General features: G+C 36.8%; 1 protein-coding gene across 4 annotated transcripts in view; it reads left to right on the forward strand.

Annotated features, from left to right (window-relative positions):
• LOC122752998 (cytochrome b5 reductase 4) overlaps window positions 1–21,732 on the forward strand; it is a 102,108-nt gene that overhangs the window by 20,243 nt on the left and 60,133 nt on the right. For 3 of the 4 annotated variants that reach the window (XR_006356235.1, XM_044000062.1, XM_044000060.1), the window contains exons 3-6: window positions 1,979–2,079; window positions 4,671–4,755; window positions 11,431–11,457; window positions 13,696–13,750. Coding sequence is in view for 3 of the 4 variants with exons in the window: in XM_044000062.1 (XP_043855997.1) it covers window positions 1,979–2,079; window positions 4,671–4,755; window positions 11,431–11,457; window positions 13,696–13,750 (268 nt within the window). In the remaining variant the exon portion in view is untranslated. The remainder of the gene's footprint in view (window positions 1–1,978; window positions 2,080–4,670; window positions 4,756–11,430; window positions 11,458–13,695; window positions 13,751–21,732) is intronic. The other variant, XM_044000061.1, reaches the window with a different exon arrangement.

Below are 21,732 nucleotides of genomic sequence, written 5' to 3' on the forward strand. Positions count from 1 at the left end.
CTAATTATTTGAACAAATTAGAGTCATGTTTAAACATACATTTTTTCTTTTTAAAAAAGTGTTTTGGGCGGGCGGCTAGGTGGCGCAGTGGATAAAGCACCGGCCCTGGAGTCAGGAGTACCTGAGTTCAAATCCGGCCTCAGACACTTGACACTTACTAGCTGTGTGACCCTGGGCAAGTCACTTAACCCCCATTGCCCCCACAAAAAAAACAAACAAAAAAAAAGTGTTTTGGGGCAGCTAGGTGGCACAGTGGATAAAGCACCGGCTCAGGATTCAGGAGGACCTGAGTTCAAATCTAGCCTTAGACACTTAACACTTACTAGCTGTGTAACCCCAGGGCAAGTCACTTAACCCTCATTGCCCCACACAAAAGAAAGAAAGAAAAAGTGTTTCTAATGCCTCGTTTGCACTACACCACGGAGCCTTCCCTTATACCAAGTAAAATGGTTTAACAAAATCAACCGGTATAGCAATCACATTTGGCAATGTATGCAACGGTATACATGAGCAACATGGGTTAGAATTAGCAAATAAGGCCAGGCATAGGGCACCCAGAATTCCTTCTTACTTCTCAACACAAAGGAGAGATGCATTTTTTTTTTAACCGCTGCTCCAGGGCCTAGTTTGCTTGTTACAGTTACCTGATTACATGAGCATTCTACCCAACCCCCACACACATTCAACTAATATTCATTAAGTGCTGATACCAAGCAGTAGATATCCAGTTAGTACCTGTCCTCAAGGAGCCCACACTTCATTGAGGAGAAACAATATGAATATAGATAATTAAATTCAGAGAAATTTTCCCTGAAAATAAGAGGTAGTGATGTAAGGTAGAATTATAGGATAGTGGTTTTAGACTCTGAGGCCTCTTGTTCAGTATTGCTGATGTGCTCAAGAACTTTGTTCCTCTCTGAGAGCTGAGGTTCTCTGTCATTTTGGTAAATAACTAATTTATTTTTCCCTGAACTGTTGGTATACCTTGTGAGGCCAAACAAATCAATCACTTAGTTAAATTAACTAAATTTATTAATTAAAAAATGAATTAGATGTTTTGTGCTAGGCATCATGTTAGACCCTGGGAATACACGTCCAAAGAGTCAAGCAATCACTTCTCATATGGAGCTTACTTCTGATGGAGAAGAAAACAAATATAAATACGTATATACAGAATAAAATAAAGAGAATTAATATAAAGACCTGAGACGGGAAAACCAATTAGGAAGATAATGTGGTAATCCAGGCAAGAGATTATGAGGACCTGAAGTAAGGTGTGTGAATAGAGAGCAGAGATAGGATTCAAGACATGTAGAGGTAGAAGCTTTTAGATTTGACAACTGATTGGTTATATGGAGTAGGGAGAGTGAGAAGTCAAGGATGGTGCCAGGGTTACAGAGGGAGTCTGTGAGGTTGGTGGTTGGTGTCTTTGACAGAAAAAGGGTAGTTTGGAAGAGGAAAGGATTTTGGAGAGAAGGCTAGTGAGTTCAGTTTGGGCCGTGTTGAGTTTATGTCCAATTTGAAATGTCCAATTGGAAATTGGTGATATGATGCTACATTTTAGGGGAGATACTGGGACTGGACCTATAGATAAACATCTACATATAGGTGACAATTAAAATCATAGAAGTTGTTGGAAGTCACTGACTGAAGAGAGAATACTTAGGACAGAACTTTGTTATCTGTAGTGCTGTCATACACTTAAGGGGGAAAGTCTAATCCTTTTTACTAACCCTTTAGTCCAGATGGCAGAAGGTGAAGAGTAAATAGTATTATATTGTATTATTTGTTCCTTTCTCTTTCAAATGTTGGAGTCAGTACATTTATTAGAAAATTTAAAGTAGGCATTTTTCACCAAATACCTTCTTGAAGTTATCAAGATTATAAATTTGTGATTTTTAAAATGAGCTTTTCAAAGTACCCTATTAACTTTTAAAGCAGTTGATTTATGACATTATTTCTTTTTGTGTTAATGTAGGACTTGTTTATAATGTTAGTCCATATATGGAATATCACCCAGGTGGGGAGGATGAACTCATGCGAGCAGCAGGCTCAGATGGTACAGACCTTTTTGATCAGGTAAGATCCTAAAAGTAACTGAATATTATGCTTGAAGAGGACTCTTAAATTTGGAGTCAGTGAGACTGGATGCCTAGTAGAAAATGTAAAAGTATTTTTGAGAGAAATGGAATGCTGTCTGCATACTCAAAAAATAATTAAAATACTCTTTCATGAACTATTTCTACCAGTTCACATAAAGAGCTGAGAAAAACCTTGGGGGAGATGTATGCATTGAAAAATAAATCAGACTATTTTTAGGTCTTGAGGTTAGTCAGTATGATGAAATGGCTTTTTGAAACTTAATGATTTCCTATGATCCCTTCTAGCATCAAATCCTGTGGTCCACTTCTTGGAGGAAAATCTATTTCTTATGGAAAGCTGTTTTCTTACATTTACTTTGCTATGTACACAGTCTTGTGATAGTAGTGATTTATCTTTGTTACAGTGCTTTCTTGTTATCAATAGACATAGCTGAGTTAATTTTTTAAAGGCTTTTTACTCAGTTTGTTTTTTGTTTGTGTTTGGTTTATCTATTTTTCCTCCATTTTTTTTCTTTTGCTATTATAATTAGCATTTATTTTTTGCTTGTCCCTTTGGGGCCAGTCAACCAAATATAACCTGGCTTGTATTTAATTAAATTATACCTAATTACTGTTTTGGTAATGGTTAATCTTTAGTGACATCTTGCTGACTTTGGCCATTTTTATAGAAAAATGTCTAAATTTAGAGAGAGAAATCTTTATAATTACTTGTGGGTGTAGAATTTTCTGGTTTTACCCTTTTTTGTTTTTTAGCTTATCATATATTTAGATAACGGAGACTATTTTTCATTTAGAAATTTCATTATAGCTAGAGGATGTTGTTCCTTGACTGGCTGGCAGGACCCCTTTTGATCTCCAACAAATTCTGGGACTGGGAATTATTAATATCCTTCTAGGACTGGAGAGAAACCACAGCTGCACATTAATCTTGATACCATTCTCTTGAGAGAAACTCTTAGGGGCTTATTAGGAATGTTTCCAGGTGGCATTTGACTTGTTGATAGCTAGGGATGCAAACCAAGTAGGAGGCTTTGGGAAGCATTGCTAAGGACTTGAAGGCTTTGTATGTATGGCTGACTTTTTTCCTTATATCTGTCTTTGAGCCTCTTTCTCTGTACTTTCAAGACATGCAGCTCATACCCTCTACAGGAAGAATGCTGCTAAATGATCCCAAAATGCCTCAGCACGACAAAAGAACCTTATACCTTAACATTATAAGATACTCATTTCTTTGAACCCTACTAGATAGAGGAAGCTGTTGTTTTGCAGAAACCACTGAGACTGCTTTACAGTTACCATCTTTAGCAGTTCAAATCACTTCTTCATTTGGCAGACTATGGCATTCTACTTGACTAACAGGGCTTTTGAAATTTAAATTATTCATCACTTTCTTTTACCATAGGAGTAAATAATTACCTATGTTTTTATACCTGTATGAAATTCTTTATTTACATCTTTAAAGCACTTCAGAGATTTAGGGTAGTGGGAATGCTATAAGCAACTCTTTTGGACTTAATGATTTTCAGTTTGTGCTGTTAGTTGTCAAAAGATAGGTTGCTATGCAACCATCTTTAAGAGCTCCAGAGGCCAGGCCACAGGAAAACAAACAAAAAAGCAAAGGTAAAAACAAATCTCACTTGAGAGATCACCTTAATATGCTGATTAGGCAGTCTGGAACAGAGAATTTTGAGATCCTAGTAAATTAACTGTTGTAATACAGGGTCATTTATTTAAGTGGTGCATAAAGATGTAACTGCTTTGTTGTTATCTTTGCTGCAGATCTCCAAGGGTTGTACAAATCTGCTCCTTTTTAAATTCTTATTTTAATGCTACTTTAGTACCTTTATCAGCACCTTCATTGTTTTATGAAGTAATGCTCTTGAACCCCTAATTTTTCAGCTTATAATTATGAACTTTTAATATTACTATGCCAAAGATTATGCCCAGTTTTATCATCATGATATTTAAAGCAAATAAATGAATGTCAGATATACATTTGCTGATTAGAATTTTTATGGAGAATAGTCCTTGAGAAAACTAGGGAAAAGATATTATAAATTTTCATAAATCTTCATTTCATCTTTCTTTAGTAGCAAGTCTTTAATTGATAAATCAGTTCTATTAAAAAGCTTTACTTTAATCCTAGGAAATAGTTTTTTAAAAAAAATTTCCTACTTTGTTGATGAAATCCATATCCATATTAAACTTATTTCCCTTTCTACATTATAAGGATTCATTTATGGAGACTTGTAAAGTAGTTGGACTTGATTTTTTATTTTAAAAAATCTACAATTAAAAAAGCTAAAACACTTTGGCTGTTTTGAAATTTTCATTATGCGTAAAATATTTCAAAAACAGTGCTATCCTGGAAAAGACTATTTTCAAGTGAAAATCTTTTTTTTTTTCCTCTCCCTATCCCTTTCCCCCCATTCATTCTCTTTGATAGAATCAGCATTTAAATTATTTGGTAGAAATTCTTGGTTGTTTGGATACGTTAGATGGTGTTCCTATTTAAAACAAGAATTCTTCTAAGTATGTTTTATTTGTACTGATTCTCTCCCTTTTCAGGTACATCGATGGGTCAATTATGAATCGATGCTGAAAGAATGCCTTGTTGGCCGAATGGCTGTCAAGCCTGTTGCTGTTGTTAAAGGTATGTTGTATTAGACATACTTTGGTTTAATTGAAATGCCACATGGAAAATCTTGATTTTGCTTTCACTTTTACTACCCAAGTAACAGTTATGAGTTTTAAAAATTTTTACTAACATTGGGTAGGGGCGGCTAGGTGGTACAGTGGATAAAGCACCAGTCCTGGATTCAGGAGGACCTGAGTTCAAATCTGGCCTCAGATACTTGACACCTACTAGCTGTGTGACCCTGGGCAAGTCACTTAACCCCCATTGCCCTGCAAAAAAAACAAAAAACCAAAACTAACATTGGGTAGAAAATTCTTGAATGTTTCTCTTAAGCTCTTTGTATTTTTATATTTTGACCTCTTCCAGAAAGAAAGCACATTGTTGAGATTTGTGATGTGAGTATATAGAAGTAAGATCCATTGTGCTTTTGTAGTGACTGCATTACTTTTAGTATTTCCTTTTCATATTCACATCCAAAAGCACCTACTGTTTGAAGAGCATTGTGCTAACTGCTGGAAGAAACCGAGTTTAAATGAGACACAAATGTAGTAATTCTAAAACTCACTATTCTATTAATTATGAAACCATAGAATCAGAGCAAAAGCAGTATTGTGTTGTTATAATTGCCTTTATGTTTCTTGTCATTTTAAAGTATCTATTTCGAACTTAAATCAAAAAGTTTTCTTCAGCTATGCCCGAAGGGCTATAAAACTGTGCATACCCTTTGATCCAGCAATATCACTGCTAGGTTTATATCCCAAAGACATCCCAAAAAAGAGAAAAAGACCTATTGTACAAAAATATTTATAGCAACTCTTTTTGTGATTGTTAAGAATTGGAAATCAGAGGGATGCCCATCAGTTGGGGAATGGCTAAACAAGCTATGGCATATGCTTGTAATAGAATATTATTGTGCTATGAGAAATGACAAGCAGGATGATTTCACAAAGGCCTGGAAAGGCTCATATGAACCTGATGTATAGTGAAGTGAGCAGAACTAGGAGAACGTTGTACACATTGGCAGCAATACTTTTTGATGAAGAACTGTGAATGACTTAGCTATTTTCAGCAGCACAGTGATTCAAGACAATGCCAAAGGATTAATGATGAAGCATACTATCTGCCTTCAGAGAAATAACTGATGATGATTGAACACAGATTGAAGCATGCTATTTTTTACTTTCTTTCATTTCTTTCTTTTATTCGAGTCTTCTTAAACAGAATGGCTAATATGGAAATATTTCACGTAATTGTACTGTATAACCTATATCTGATTGTTTACCACCTCAGGGAGGGGGGAGGGAAGGGAAGGGAGGAATAGAATTTGAAACTCAAAACTTTAAATAAAAATGTTAACAAAAGAAACAACGTTTCCTTCTTTTTCTATTTGGTGCATTGACAGAAAACTTTTGAACATTTCCTTTCCAGCAACTCTATACACAAAACCATTTGTTTCTCTTTCTCACCATGTGTCAGGACAAGGGTGGGAAAAACTGAAGTGAAAGAGGTGGCATGGTTCCCCCACCTCCCTTAAACTTTCATTCCATTTGGTTATAAGCACAGAGAAAGGAATGTTTATTCCTATGGCAGTTTTTCTTCTCCAAATGAGACTTGAAAGTACAGATAGAATGATTTTAAAATGAGTTATAAAAAGCCCTTGGCCTTGGTTCTTTTATGGAGTAGAGGTAGGTAGGTCATTGGTTTTTCTTATCTTTTATTCCTCATAGTGGTTATTTGCATTTACTTCATTCAGTTCTTTGCTCAAATATAAGTCTTGATTCTAAATACTTATATAAAGTATGTTCTATAATCTGTCTTGATGAATAGAACTAGAAAAATTTATTTTCCAACTTTGATATTTTGTGATTGTGTGAAAAGGTAGTTTTGTTAATGTAATTAACCTTTGTATACCTTAGGTTTTTTTCCAGACTATAGTTTTGCTTGTTTTCTCTGTACTTATAAGATCAATTCTTATAAGAATCTACCACATGTTTCTGATTTCACATGCTTATCCCATATTCTTCAATCCAATCTAAGATATCTTAGACAACTTGTTCCCTCAACTTCTTAAAAATTTTTATTTTGGGGAACAGTATGGGGAAATACTGATACGAGAAATATCAATAATAGTGGGGGGATAACAAAAACAAAACAAAAAACAACCAAAAAAGTATAAAAAAATAAAAAATACAATTAAAAAAAGGGGGGCAACTAGGTGGTGCAGTGGGTAAGGCACTGGCTCTGGATTCAGGGGGACCTGAGTTCAAATCCAGCCTCAGACACTTGACACTTACTAGCTGTGTGACCCTGGGCAAGTCAGTTAACCCTCATTGCCCTGAAAAAAACCCAAACCCAAACCAAACAAAGTAATAATGGTGTGTGTGTGTGTGTGTGTATGTGAAACAGTGCCCCTCTCACTCTCAGTTCCAAGATCTTAAAAGGGTATTTTTATTTATTTCTGGAGATGAGGAATCATCCTGTTTTATCATTACCCAGTATTATGCATTGATATTAATGAAGGACCAATTCAGATGTATCAAATATGGAATATTGAGTTCAGTACACAGCACCTGATTATATAATTTTTTGAAAATTATATTGTATACTTAGGAATAGGGATTCCTCAAGTAAGTGTACAATTTAGTTATATGTAATAACATTTTAGATTAATGGGAAAAAAATCTGATAGTATTAGAATAAGATTAAGTTTTTTGTAACTGCCAGTGGTGTTTGGTGTTGTGATATATAATTCTGACTTATACTTGTAGGTATTTAAAAAACAATAATAATAACAACAACAACAATAATAATAATAACAACTTTTAGGACTTCAGATCATTTTAAATATCATAATAGTAGGTTAAAAACACAGTGCTTGAGATTTGGAGTAATTAAGGATTTTAAATATGTCTGACATATACGTTTGTGTGTGTATATATATTTATATATACATACACATACACACATATTACAGTTCTTTGAGGTCTATTTAGAACTCAAAGTTCCATATGGATTCTTCTCTTAGATTTCTATGTGATTCTTCTACATTTATACTATCTTCCTTTCTGCTACTACCAAAATGCATTCTCAGGAGGGAGGCTGCCTAACTTAAGATAATGTCTTGTTTATAGACTTTTCTGGTTCTGTACCCTTTTCTGAAGTAGAGGCTTGAGTGGAAGTGAAACCTGATTTCTGTGGGAATTACAAGTTTTCTCTCTTACTATGTTCTAAATATTGTTGTTGTTACATACTCCATATCCACTTCAGCTAAAAATAAGAAATAATTATCACATAATATGATTTTTTTCCCCAAAACAAATTTCATAGAATATTTTTCCACTTTATGTAATCTTTTTAGAAAGGACCAAATTACTTTTCATGAGAAATATGATCTACAGACATACTGGCTGTATTATATACTGAAAGTAGATTTAATCTGCTAGTGCTGTTCTATAGTTGTTGTTTACTGTTAAATAAAAGCAAATATTTACAACTTCAGCAGCAAAGACAGACGAACCAAATTGATATAGCAGTAATCACATAACCAAGTGGAATGAGTGAATTTTTATCCAGAGGTTGATAAATAATATTTCTTTATCAAGCTTAATATTAGTCTTTTTTTTTTTTTTTAGTGAGGCAATTGGGGTTAAGTGACTTGCCCAGGGTCACACAGCTAGTAAGTGTTAAGTGTCTGAGGCCGGATTTGAACTCAGGTACTCCTGACTCCAGGGCCGGTGCTCTATCCACTGTGCCACCTAGCTGCCCCAATATTAGTCTTTTCTAATGTCTTGATGCTTTTCCTGAAATACCTAGAGCAATTCTTTTTTATATTAACTTTTTGTGTCTGAACTTGTAAGAGTTTTTGTTAATGTTAAAAGTATTTATAATGATAGTTGTTTTTACAGTAAGTTTTATCTGGCTTTCTCTGCTGAATTGCTGTTAACAGTTAAGCTTGATCATGGGAACCTTAAGTTCATAACTGACCAAGACCAAGCTTATCCACTCTCCCACCCATCCGGAGTTAATTTTCCTTCTGACTTTACTGTTCCCCCTAGTCTCTCATGTTTGAACACTGCTGTTCTTTTTTATTTTTTTCTCGCTTGTCTCAAATATCCATTCAGTTCCTAAGAACTGTCGAGCCTTTCTAGATATAATTATTCTTACCCTAGTATTAGTTCCCCAATAATGATCTAGTGAAGTCTCTATAGAGAGTCAAGTCTGACACTCTTAAGTTATGTAGAAGGTGCCAGTCTAAATTGGTAAAAGGAGTTTCCTTATCCAGGTATTTCTATACTAATGAAATTACAGATCCAGTCCCCACCCCTAACATATTTGTGTAACACTTGCCCCCTCCCTCAAGTAGAAGACAGGAGGTCTTTGGTTTTTTTGTTTACTTCCAATGGTAAATTGGTAGAAATTGGTTAAGAGTTGCACTAGATGGGCAGTTACAGACAGGTTGTAATCTGCCTCACTGAAGCAAACATCAACAATTTGGAGATTGTAAATCCATTAACTGATGAAGAGTTCTTGAGCAAGTCTCCAACTTTTTCAGGTCTTCCATTTCCCCATCTGTAAAGTGAGTGAGTTGACTAAGTTTTCCACTATGGCTCTTCCAGCTATAAGTCATGACCCTATTAGCCTATGACCTCCCCCCCCAATACTGTCTATAGAGCACAGTGCCTTGTACCTTGTACCTAGTAAAGGCTTCTACCTGACAGTCAAGATCCTTTACAATTTGAACTCTTCTTGCTTTCCATCCTGACCTTTTACTACTCCCTTCTATGTAATTTCCACTCCAGCCATACTGGATCATATGCCTTTCATTCTGTGGCTTAGATTCTTTCTTCCTAGAAATCCTTTTGCTGTAGCTCTCCCTCCTCCATGTATTATTATCTATAGAGCCCAATTTCCCTGTTAGTAATATTTTTTCACTTTTTATACCTAACAGCATTTTGCTTGTTTCTTATGTACTTAATATGATGTGTTATTAAATACCATTATTATTTGTATATGTGCTATCCTCTTTCCCTGCCACCTCACACTAAACTGTAAATCCCAAGAGAGCAGGGAACATGGCGTATTTAAACTGCCTATTTCATTAAGCATTTTGCACAGTACTTTGTGCAAAGCAGTTATTTAATAAATATTTATTGAATTAAAATGATAGTTTGATTAATGAGTCAGTCTGTCCTCTTGAACTTAAATCAATAATAATAGTTCACATTTATATAATGCTTTCAGGTCATGATTTATAGTCTGTAGATGGCAGTGGTAAATCACCAATTTATACTTTGCTAACTTAAAGTGCAATAATCATGGATAGAATTGTACTAACGTTTTATTTGCAATTAGGATTATATTTTACCTAGCATTAGAACTATTGACCAATAGAGGTAGCTAGGTGATATAGTGGAGAGAATGCTGATCTTGAAGTAAGGAACAGCTGAGTTTGAATCCTGTTTAGCTAGCCATGTGAATCTGAGCAAGTCACCTTACTTTTCTCCTCTGTAAAATGGAGATAATGGCATCTACCTCACAGGGCTCTTTTGAGGTTCAAATGAAATAATCAATGTAAAGAGCTTTGCAGACCTTAAAATGCCATGTAAATAAGTAGCTATTGTTATTATTGTTATTCTGTTTACTTTGCTCTGTATCAGTTCATATAAATCTTTCCATGACCTTTTTGAAATTATGTATTTACTTATTTCTTATAGCACAATATTATTTCATCATTCATACACCACAACTTTTCAGTCATTTCTTAATTATTTCAATTGTAGGGTACATTATCTTAGTTTCTAATTTTTTCTTATTATAAAGAAAGCTTTTATAAATATTTTTGTAGAGGATCTTTACCTAATCCTATGTATGCTGCCAAAGCGAGCACATATTTTCCCATGTCTTTGATCTCTTTGGATTTTGCAGTGCTGTAGCTGGGTCAAAGGTCATGCACTCTTTAATAACTTTTTGTGTATAATTTCTGATTTCATTCCATAATGGTTATATACATTCATAGGTCTACTAGCAGCACACAAATGTTTCTGTTTTTTTCATAGCTATTCCAGATTTTATAATTTTTCTTTTTGTCTTTGCTACTGTGATGGGCATGAGATGGAATCTCAAAATTACTTTAATTTGCCTTTCTCCATTAGTGACTAGGAGCATTTAAAAAAAAATATGATGTGTTGAATTTTTGTGGATGATTTGGTTATTTGAGAAACAAAGAATATGTGGTACCATGGGTAGACTGCTGTATTTGAAGTCAGAGCATATCATAGATCCAAATCTCAGTTTTGCTACTTACTGTCTTTGTGATCTTGGACAAGTCACTTGAAGTCTCTGAGACTCAATTTTCCCATATGTAAATGAGAGGATTAGACTAGATGACCTTTGTAGTCCTTTCTTTAAAGCTTTGCTCCTATAAGCCTATTTTGAAAGAAGGCCCAAGTTTTAATGTTTAATTAAATTTAGTGTTTAATGCTTAATTAATTATTAGGTAAAATGAATTTATTTTGCTACTTGACTTAATTTAATTCTTATAAATTTGTTTTGATTCAGATTTGGTTTTAAAGCATATCCATTCCAAAAGCCAATCTCCTTTTCCATTCTCCTATATTTTGGTATTTGCTCACTTTCCATATAATATAGGATCCTTTAAAAATTTTATCTATCCTTTGTATTTCTTTGTAGAGAATCATGAGAAGAAACTTTTAAATGGTAAGTCTTTACAAAGAGAATTATGCAAGATGATATATCTGTGCACTCCTTTGGAACCAAGTTTTGTCTTCTTGCTATTTTAGTAATTTTTTTATTAATGCCATCCTAGAATTTTAGGCTTGACAGGGCAAATGATAAAAACTCTGATGCATATAAAAACCTCTTAAAATAACACCAACAGCTAGTGCTTATTTGAATTAATACCATTGACTCGCTACTATTTCACAATATATCTTTTATAATATCTTTATGTTATTTGTTGTGCCCTTTTAAATTTGAAGACAAGCCTCCTCTTTCAGAGTAAAATAAAAGTTGAGTAATTTTGCCTTCTCTCTCTTATCCCTCAACTTTGGACCATTTTCTCTGCACTGTACCTATTTTTTCTGTGTTCACTTTGAGGTTTGTTTTTCTTGCTCTGACTTAAAAAAGATGTGCTTGTTGTCTCTGTCAGTTTTCTCGTGCCTCAGTTAACTCCTTAACCTTCCTAACATTATTTTTACATAGGATCATAGAATTAGAGGTGGAAGGGACTCCTGAAGTCATCTAGCCTAGCTAGGTCCCATGGCTGAAAAGGAAAATGTTTATTCATGTGGGATTGAAAAATCGTTCACAGTCAGAAAATTTACCTTCACTCTATAGTTATTTCAACCATTATGTCTTTGTTTTATGACCATTATCCTTTGTTCTTTTGAGGACAATATTCTGCTATTATAAGTATTATGTGGTGTGGTTGGTATGCTACCGTTTCAGTAATTAGTGTAGATCTTGCCTTGCATTTAGGGGCCTCATACATTTGCTAACAGTCATAGTTATGTGGTCTGTCAGTAACAAGTACTCCCAGAACGTTCTTGTTACAATCTTATTTCTAACTATAGTTTTTCTAATAAAGGGTTTTTTAATATTATTTATTTTCATGTGTATATAAAATTGCCTATGTGTTACAAATTTCCATTTCCCAGTATCTAAGAGGGAAAGAATACAAGAGAGAAAATTAGGATATTATTATGCCAATATTCTGAAAATCTTATCAGAAATGCCACAGTAGAATGGGATGAACTCTCCCATAAAACAGAAGCAAATAGCAGAGTGGATTAAAAACCAGAATCCTACAATATGTTGTTTATAAGAAATACATTTGAAGCAGAGAAAAGGTAAAAGGATGGAGCAGAATATATTATGCTTCACCTGAAGTAAAAAAATAGTAAATGTATCCTTCTCAGCTCATGATGCAATAAAAATTATATATAATAAAGAGCCATGGAAAGATAGACTGAAAATTAATTGGAAACTAAATAATCTTATCCTAAAGAATGAGTGGATCAAGCGGCAGCTAGGTGGCGCAGTGGATAGAGCATTGGCCCTAGATTCAGGAGGACCTGAGTTCAAATGTGACCTCAGACACTTGACACTTACTAGCTGTGTGACCCTGGGCAAGTCACTTAACCCCCATTGCCCTGCAAAAAAAAGGGGGGGGGGGAGAAACAGATGTGAATAGTAGAAAAATTACCATGATATAGTGTGGAGAGCCCTGGCATATCCACACTGATGAATTTGTAGAGCCACTGAAAATAAGTTTAGGCAATGATGCACAAATTCCTGATATTTGCATTTTTTAGAAGTTTTAGGATCCTTAAAAATTGGAACACTCCTGAGAGAGATGAAGGTTGTGGAAATTCCAACATAATGGGACATTTTTTTGCTTGTCATTTTAGAAATAATTGTTTTTCATTTTTGTGGTTCCTGAACAAACAAATATTTTGGGGTTGTTTTATTACTGTGGTTACTCCCTTTACCATTTCAGATCACACAGGCCTTCTACACCTAGATAAATTGTCTTCATGAGCTGCTGTAGCAGAAAAAAAAATCATCACTTTTCCAGTATCCTGGTATTGAGCTTTTCCAGATTTGGCTAGTTTGGGATGAAGCCACATACAAAAGTTCATCTCTGGGCCTTTGCTCAAAACTTTGATAGAACATGCCAGAAATTTATGTGTTGAAGACAACACATAAAAGGTAGTTGAAAAAGGAGTGAGGAGGACAAAGTATGTGCAGTAGGACCTAACTTTCAAGAAGTCCGAGTTACCATACCAATTATGTGCAATTAAAGTGCACATTCTTCTCTAGGATCTTCAGCTTTTAAAATCTGTTCTGTATAATTTCAGCTATTTTCATTTTGTTTTAGTAGAATAAAATGTTGGTGAAATTTCCATTTCTTTTAAAAAAAGTTTTTCTTTATAGGCATACTTCTCAAAAGCCAAGTATCAGATTTACCTGCCAAAGAAATTTCTCCAAGGTATGTATTGCTATTTTACTTTGAATGAAATAAATATGAATTTATTTAGTACAAAGTACATATGGAGGGTTGGGAATTTCTTCATATTTCCAATATAAAGATTTAAAAAATAATTTCTCAAACACAACAATGTATTAAAATGTGGCTCACCTACTATTACTGTCATACAATAAATGTATACAGTAAATCCTCATTTATTTTATGTTGTGGGAGAATGAGATATTCCTTAAAGTGAATATTCCAAATAAGTTAAGATTTTCCTTTTAAGTGATGAAACTTATTTTGATTTTTTTTTATGGAAATTTTTTCAAGGTATATTGCACACTCCCATCCATTATTATTTTTAATCAGTATGTTGAGCAAAATTTAACTTTTTCCACAACTTTGAGTCGACTGTCTACTATTGAATCTGCTATTCTCCTCTCACAGTTCTCACTTCTAATAGCTCTTTCTCGATGCTTCTAGAATTATAGAGTCTTGAGTTGAAAAGAACCTGAGAAGCTACTTAATTCATATTGATCTGAAGCATAGCTGTCCTCTTGATGACATTTCGTCATGGTCATCCAGCCTCTATTTCAACACTTGGCGAATGGAAATTTACTACTTAAGTCAGATCTAATTGTTAGGGATTCTTCCCTTAAATTGAGCCGAAGTTTCCTTTTTGATCCTGGGGCTGGGGAAGTTGTGTTTAATTCCCTTTCTGTGTGGTAGTCCATCCTTTGTTTAGTTGAAAATTACTATTTTATTTAGTCTTCTTAGACCTTTTGTTTTTTAGGCTGAACTCCCCATTTCTTCCAGCTGACTCTGGACATGACATGGTTTAAGAGTTTTCTTGCCATCTTAGTCTTCTCTTAGGCCATTGCTGCTGTACCCCTATCCCCCAAAATGCCTAGAACTGGAAATAATGCTACAAATTTGCCTTCATCAGGGCACAATACTGTGAAATAATTATCTCCCTCCTTCTGCTAATATAGCTCAAGGGCCCTTTATTTGGGTAGGGAGGTGTTATTGTCATGTAGCATGTCACACTGGTAACTCATTTTTATCTCATGCTGTATTTGTATTATTTTTTTAATGCAAGTACAGGACTAAATATTATTCCTGTTAAATTGCATCTTAGAGTTGGCTGAGCCTAGTCTGTTAAAAAAACTTTTAACATAATGGTTCTGTTATTTGGTATATTAGCTCATCCTTTTCTGTTTCATGTCACCTACCAATTTGATAAATCTTCTGAATAGGGCCAAGGACTATGCCCTGTGTCACTGTACTTGAGATTTTATTCTAGGGTCATATGTCACAGGGGAAATAGGTGGTAGGGCTCCTTAGGTATTCCTTTTTAAAATACAGTACACCCTCTCACACATAAACCAATTAGAATAAAATAGTCTTTTATTGGGTGCTTAGAGAAAGTAACCAAAAGGAAAGTCAAAGACCTCGCCTCTAGAGGAGAGGAAGTGACTTAGAGACTACATGATTCTCTGAGTCACCTTCCATCTAGACCAGAAGGGAGGCCAAAACCTTTATAGAGGATGGATAGTCGGGGGATGGTTGGGGTGATCACCTGACTATGGAAAGTTTCCTTTAGGGGTGGGGAAAGCTTGAGTGAAGGGTGGTGGCCCTGACTTCTGGATCTCTCTCTGTCCCTTGGCGCATATCTGGCAGCAGCCTGGCCTAATGGGTTTATCTCCCTTACTTCTTAGGTGTGTCCATCTTGATAGCTACTTGGCCAGTTTAAACCTTAATAGTCCCAACCCCCACATCAGGTCACATCACTATTAATCACCACTTTTTGGTCTAGTCAGTCATTTGGCCAATTACAGATCCACCTAAATCATTTTATTATTTAGTTATTTTTTTTATTTTGTCCACAAGAATATCATGAGAAACTTTTGTCAAATGCTTTGCAAAAAATCTGTATGTTATGTGTTTGCCATATGGGCACGCAATTTTATTTCTCTTCAGCTTGAGTTCCTATATCACTAAAATAATAATATAAAACTTGTACTACCTACCTCACAGAGTTGTTGTGAGGAAAGCACCTTTTAAAACATAAAAGTAAATGTGAGGGGGCAGCTAGGTGGTGCAGTGGATAGAACGCTGGCCCTGGAGTTAGGAGGACCTGAGTTCAAATCCAGCCTCAGACACTTAGCACTTAGTAGCTGTGTGACCCTGGGCAAGTCGCTTAACCCCAATTGCCTCACCAAAAAGGAAAAAAAAGAAAAAGAAAATGAAAGGTGTTAGCATGTGGCCCCTAATGTTAAAAAAGGTAAATGTGAGCCAGTGGTGGTGGTGGTTGTTTTGACAATAAGATTCTCCAGATAAGTTTGTCTTTTGGGGTGGGGTAAGGGTAGGGCTGAATGAAAGTCTATTTTGTTCTCAAGATCTCTGTGGTTTCTCTGATGTAGGGAGTTTGTAGTAGGAAGTTTCTTCTACCTATGCAGATAACAACTATTATGCCTCTTATGATCTTGGAGAGTTACTTTGGATACTGAGAGCTTAAGTGACATACTCAAAAGTATATAGGTATATATTGGAGGAAGGACTTGAACCCAAGTCTTCTTAATTTGAAGGATAGCTCTGTCTATTATGCCACCTTTCCTCTCACTAATGCAGTTACTTTGTCAAAAAAAAAAAGAAAGAGAGAGAGAGAGAGAGAGAGAGAGAGAGAGAGAGAGAGAGAGAGAGAGAGAGAGAGAGAGATGAGATTAGTCTTGCATGGCTTCAGTGGATAAAGCACTGGCCCTGGATTCAGGAGGACCTAAGTTCAAATCTGGCCTCAGGCACTTGACACACTAACTGGGTGATCCTGGGCAAGTCACTTAACCCTCATTGCCCCACAAAAACCAAACAAACAAATAGACAAAGGTTCCTGACTTTTTTGTGGGCTGGGCAGTCTGGGGAAGCCTAGAGAAAGGTCTGTCTTGTCTCCTTAATCATGTTTCATTTCATTCATTCTAGGTGGTCTGCTTTTTTGATCTTTGTCTTGTTCTAGGCTAGCTATAAAACACTCTTTTTGTTGCCCTTAACATTTAGCACAAGTCTAAGGTCGTTTTAGATTTTAACAGCCTTGATTATTTTACAGATCTATATTACTCTTATGCATTTATTCTGTTTTGTTGTCTCTAGTTCAGCTTCTTGTATGGTCATTCAGTGAGTTTTTTATTCAACCACTTTGTAGCTAGTGATTTATTTTCTTCCTTATATTAATTTTTTTTTTTTAGTTTTCAGAGCTGACTTCCCTTCTAAAAAGAGATAGGCCATTAAAGCCTATCATCCTTGCTTTACAGCTCTTTGAATTCAGCTTTGCCAAAGTCTAGGACACATGCCAGAATATGCGTCATGTTCCCCTCTTAACTTGTTATGAACTCTGAGATGTCTTGTACAAGGTCTTCACATAGTACATAATTAACACATTTTTCTTGAATGCATGTTAAATTGTTGAAGGTGGTGTAATCATTTCCTTCCAAGGTCCCAACATTTCTGTTTCTATTCTGCTTCAAAGCCATTGTTTACTATACGAAGGCTAGAGAATCAAAGTCTGTGGTAAAATATGAAAGTTTTTAACAGTCGGTTAGGATAAGTGAAAGACGCCAGTTTTTCAAGGACCACCCTTTTGGGGAGGAGATGAACAGTCTGCCTGCTGCGCATGTCAGACTGCCTGCCGGGTACAGTCCGCCTGCTGCGCATGTCAGACTGCCTGCCAGGTACAGTGCGCCTGCTGCGCATGTCAGACTGCCTGCCGGGTTTTTTTGACTTCCGGGGTGGAGAGAACGGGAGTAGCCTTTTTTTTTTTTGCCGGCTTGGCGGGACTCCGGGCGGCGCGGCACAGACGGTCTGACTCACTCCAAAGGTGGCCTAAATCGGTTTGGTGAGTTTTTATAAGGAATATAGACAGCCTAGATTTAAGACGATTTGTACTGTATTTCTGTTTTCCTATCCTTCTAATCAACAACACCTTATATACAATAAAGGCTCTATCTAGAAAACCAGAAGCTTCTTCCATTTACTAGTCTGGGAGATGAATTAAGGGAAGGGTTAAGTAGGGGAGATTTATGATCTAATATCCAATTTTAAATCTCACAGTTTGGCGACCCCGAAGGGACCTTAAGGACCCTCCCACCCTCCCTAGTTTGGCCATAAGCCGGCTAATTCGGTGGATTTTCCAAATACCCCCCCCCCCCCCCCCCCCCCCCCCCCCGCGGACTTTCCCTTTGTCTAATCTCCCTTAAAGACTTTAAGCCTCTAAAAGTCTTGCTTTAAACAGAAAAGCCAGCCCAGTTTAAAGGGCAAGATGCTCGAATATTCTACCATCCCTTTGATTTTTCTCATCGGAATGTATTGGGACAGCATAACATCCCGACTTAGAGGAATAGTTTATTCAATGGTCCTTCATAACATTATTGGTTTTTTCCTCATTCAGGCAGCAAAAAGTTTTTTGTATAATAGTATACGTGAGAATCTTTGGGAAAATACGTTTAATATAAGTAGAAATTTTATGCCTGCAATTGAAATACCTTTTAATACCACATCCATAGTTCATACGACTAAGGATTTTATTTTTTTTTGTTGTTTTTTTTTTGTTTTTGTTATTATCATTGTTTTTGTTATTATCATTGTTATGATGTGGGGGAAACTCTCACATATGGAGAGAGACCTCAAAATGGCTGTTTCTACTAGAGATGATCCAAGTTCAGAATCAGATCAGCAGAAACTACTCCCTCTGCAGGAAGCTATAGAACATAGTAAGAAGGGAGTGCCAATTCAAGTCAGAAAATATAGCCCCTTTAGACCAAGTGACTTGAGCGCATGGAAATCAATCATCCCTAGTTTTGAGAAAAATCCAAACACTGTAATTTCACAGTTAAGGACTATATTTAATGCATATCAACCCAGTTGGGCTGATGTTACTTGCCTTTTGGAAACTTTACTGTCCCCAACTGAGATTACAGATATTATCTCAGCAGGAAATGCCCTTGTTGCGAAAGGTAAGGCCGATGTGGAATGGCCTCTAAAGGATCCAGAGTGGAATTATAATGATGATAGGGATTTCCAAAGATTAAAAGATGCTAGAGAAACACTTCTGAAGGGAATGGAATCTTGCTCTAGAAAACCGGAAAACTGGCAGAAATTTTTAAGCCTACCTCAGGAGGCTAATGAAAGACCAAACAGATTTTATGATAGACTTTGTGAGGCCGCTAGACAGTACACCAGATTGGATCCAGTAGATTTAAGAGATTCCTGTATCATTCTCAACACATTTGTTTATAATTCACTGCCAGAAATACGCAGATACTTTCTGAAACAATGTCCAGACTGGAGAAATCTCTCAGTAGATAGAATTAAGGAACTTGCAAATTATGTCTTTGACTCACGTGAGGAAGATCCAGATCACCCTAAACAGAGCATTCTGGCACCAGCGATTCCTAGTCAGCCATGTGGACACCGGAACAAGGACACTAAGGTGTGTTGTTACTGTCGTAAGGAGGGGCATGAATTGAGAGAATGTAGGACTTGGAGAAGAAATTCTAATTCTAATTACAGGCGAAATCAAAATAGAAATAGATCTTTTTGGAGGAATACAGAAAGGCAGTACCAGAATAATGGTAACCAAGACCCCCCTCAGAAGAGGACACAGGAATGATGGTGTCTTGGGGAGGAATGGAACATAGATAATGAAAGCCATATATTCCCAGATCCAGATTTTTTGAATGCACTTGTGCCAGTCCATTCACCTCCCCAGAGTAATGAACCACATGTCACCTTAAAAGTGGGGGAGACTTATTATGATTGTCTGCTAGACACAGGAGCCTCTAAATCAGTATTAGTAAGCAAACCAGATGCTGGGTGTAGACCTGTAGGATTTTTGAATGTAGTGGGAGTCTCAGGAAAGAGCCAGAGAGTGGCAAAATTGAATCCTCGCATGGTATCTATGGGGCCCTTAACAGTGGAACATTCATTTTTACTCATGCCTGATGCCCCTGTAAATTTATTAGGTCGTGATCTCCTTTGCAAGCTTAGAGCAACCATATCTTGTGCTCCAGATGGGGCTGTCTCCTTACAATTGCCAGAGGATACTGTTCATTTATTACCAATTTTACTTACAGAAGCTCAAGGAACGGCAGGGGAGGTATCCAAAATCCCCTCTGACATTCCTGAGTCTTTATGGGCCTCATCCCCTAATGAGGTGGGGCTCCTTAAGTCTGCCATGCCTGTTACCTTTAAAGTTAAGGGGGGACCACCCCCCTCCATTCCACAGTATCCATTGTCTAGGGAAGCAATAGAAGGGATCACCCCTATAATTGAGGCTTTGAAAAGCCAGGGTATTATTATTCCATGTCATCACTCTCCATGCAATACTCCCATTTTGCCAGTTAAAAAACCCAAGCCTGGGCCAGATGGTAAACCTGTTTATCGCTTTGTGCAAGATCTTAGAGCGATTAATAATTATGTTATTCCTAGACATTCTATAGTCGCAAATCCGGCTATGATAATTTCCTCAATTCCCTATGAATCTACATGTTTCACAGTGGTAGACCTTTGCTCTGCCTTTTTCTCCATACCAGTACATGAGGACTTCCAATATTTATTTGCTTTTACCTGGAAAAATAGACAGTGGACCTGGACTAGACTCCCACAGGGATTTGTAGACAGTCCCACATTATTTTCCCAAATTTTACAGCAGGATCTGGCCTCTATTACCTTTAAGGGCTCCACACTAGTACAATATGTAGATGACTTACTTTTGGCCTCTCCTAATGCTGAAATTTGTCAGGAAGATAGCCGTCACTTACTGCTGGAGCTGCACAAGAGAGGACACAAGGTTTCCAAGACAAAGGTACAATGGTGTTTGCCCCAGGTAGAATATTTAGGATTTATTTTGGCTGCTGGAACTCGCTCTGTCTCTTCTAAGAGAGTCCAGGCCATTCAACAACTCTCTGCCCCCACTACTAAGAGGCAGTTGAGAGCCATTCTGGGAGCAGCTGGGTACTGTAGACAATGGATACCCTCTTTTGGTGAAATTACTAAACCCCTCATAGCTCTTACAAAAAGTTCTGTTCCAGACAGTTTACAGTTGGATCCCCAGCATCTCTCAGCCATAAAAGAATTAAAACGGGCCTTGTTATCAGCACCTGCCCTAGGACTGCCAGATTATAGTAAGCCTTTCACTCTCTTTGTGCATGAACAAAGGGGGGTGGCTTCTGGAGTCCTGACTCAGTCACTGGGGCCTAACCAACGCCCTATAGCCTACTATTCAATTCAGCTGGACCCTGTAGCGGCTGGAGCGCCACCTTGCCTTAGAGCAGTGGCGGCCACAGCGCTTTTGGTAGAAAAAGCCTCTGATTTGGTCCTAGGTAACCCTCTAACTGTGCAATGCCCTCACGAAGTGGAGGCTCTCTTACTACGTCACAGGACACAAGCCTTTTCAGATCAAAGGCTGGCTAAGTATGAAATAACCCTGTTAGGTAATGAGAATATCACTTTAAAACGCTGCACAGTTCTTAATCCAGCAACACTACTCCCTAACTTACCATTCTCGGGGGAACCGTTGCATGACTGTGCTTCTTTAGTTGATATGGCTGAAAAACCCCGTGATGATCTTTTTGATACACCTTTAGAAAATCCTGATCTTGTCCTCTATACAGATGGTTCCTCATTTATGAGAGAGGGAACCCGTTTTACTGGAGCTGCTGTAGTTTCTGATTATGACACCCTCTGGGCAGCTTCTCTGCCTTCCCATTTTAGTGCACAGGCTGCTGAACTTGTGGCTCTTACACAGGCCTGTAATATAGCTAAAGATAAGAGTGCCACCATTTTTACTGACTCGAAATATGGCTTTGGCATATGCCACTTTATTGGTATGATTTGGCGTCAACGAGGCTTTCTAACATCCTCGGGCAAGGCTATTGCCAATGGGGACCTTATCAAGGACCTCTTAGATGCCCTAAAACTGCCTTCTTCCCTAGCCGTTGTACATTGCCCTG

The sequence above is a fragment of the Dromiciops gliroides genome, chromosome 4 (assembly GCF_019393635.1).
Source record: "Dromiciops gliroides isolate mDroGli1 chromosome 4, mDroGli1.pri, whole genome shotgun sequence".
NCBI classification, from domain to species: domain Eukaryota; kingdom Metazoa; phylum Chordata; class Mammalia; order Microbiotheria; family Microbiotheriidae; genus Dromiciops; species Dromiciops gliroides.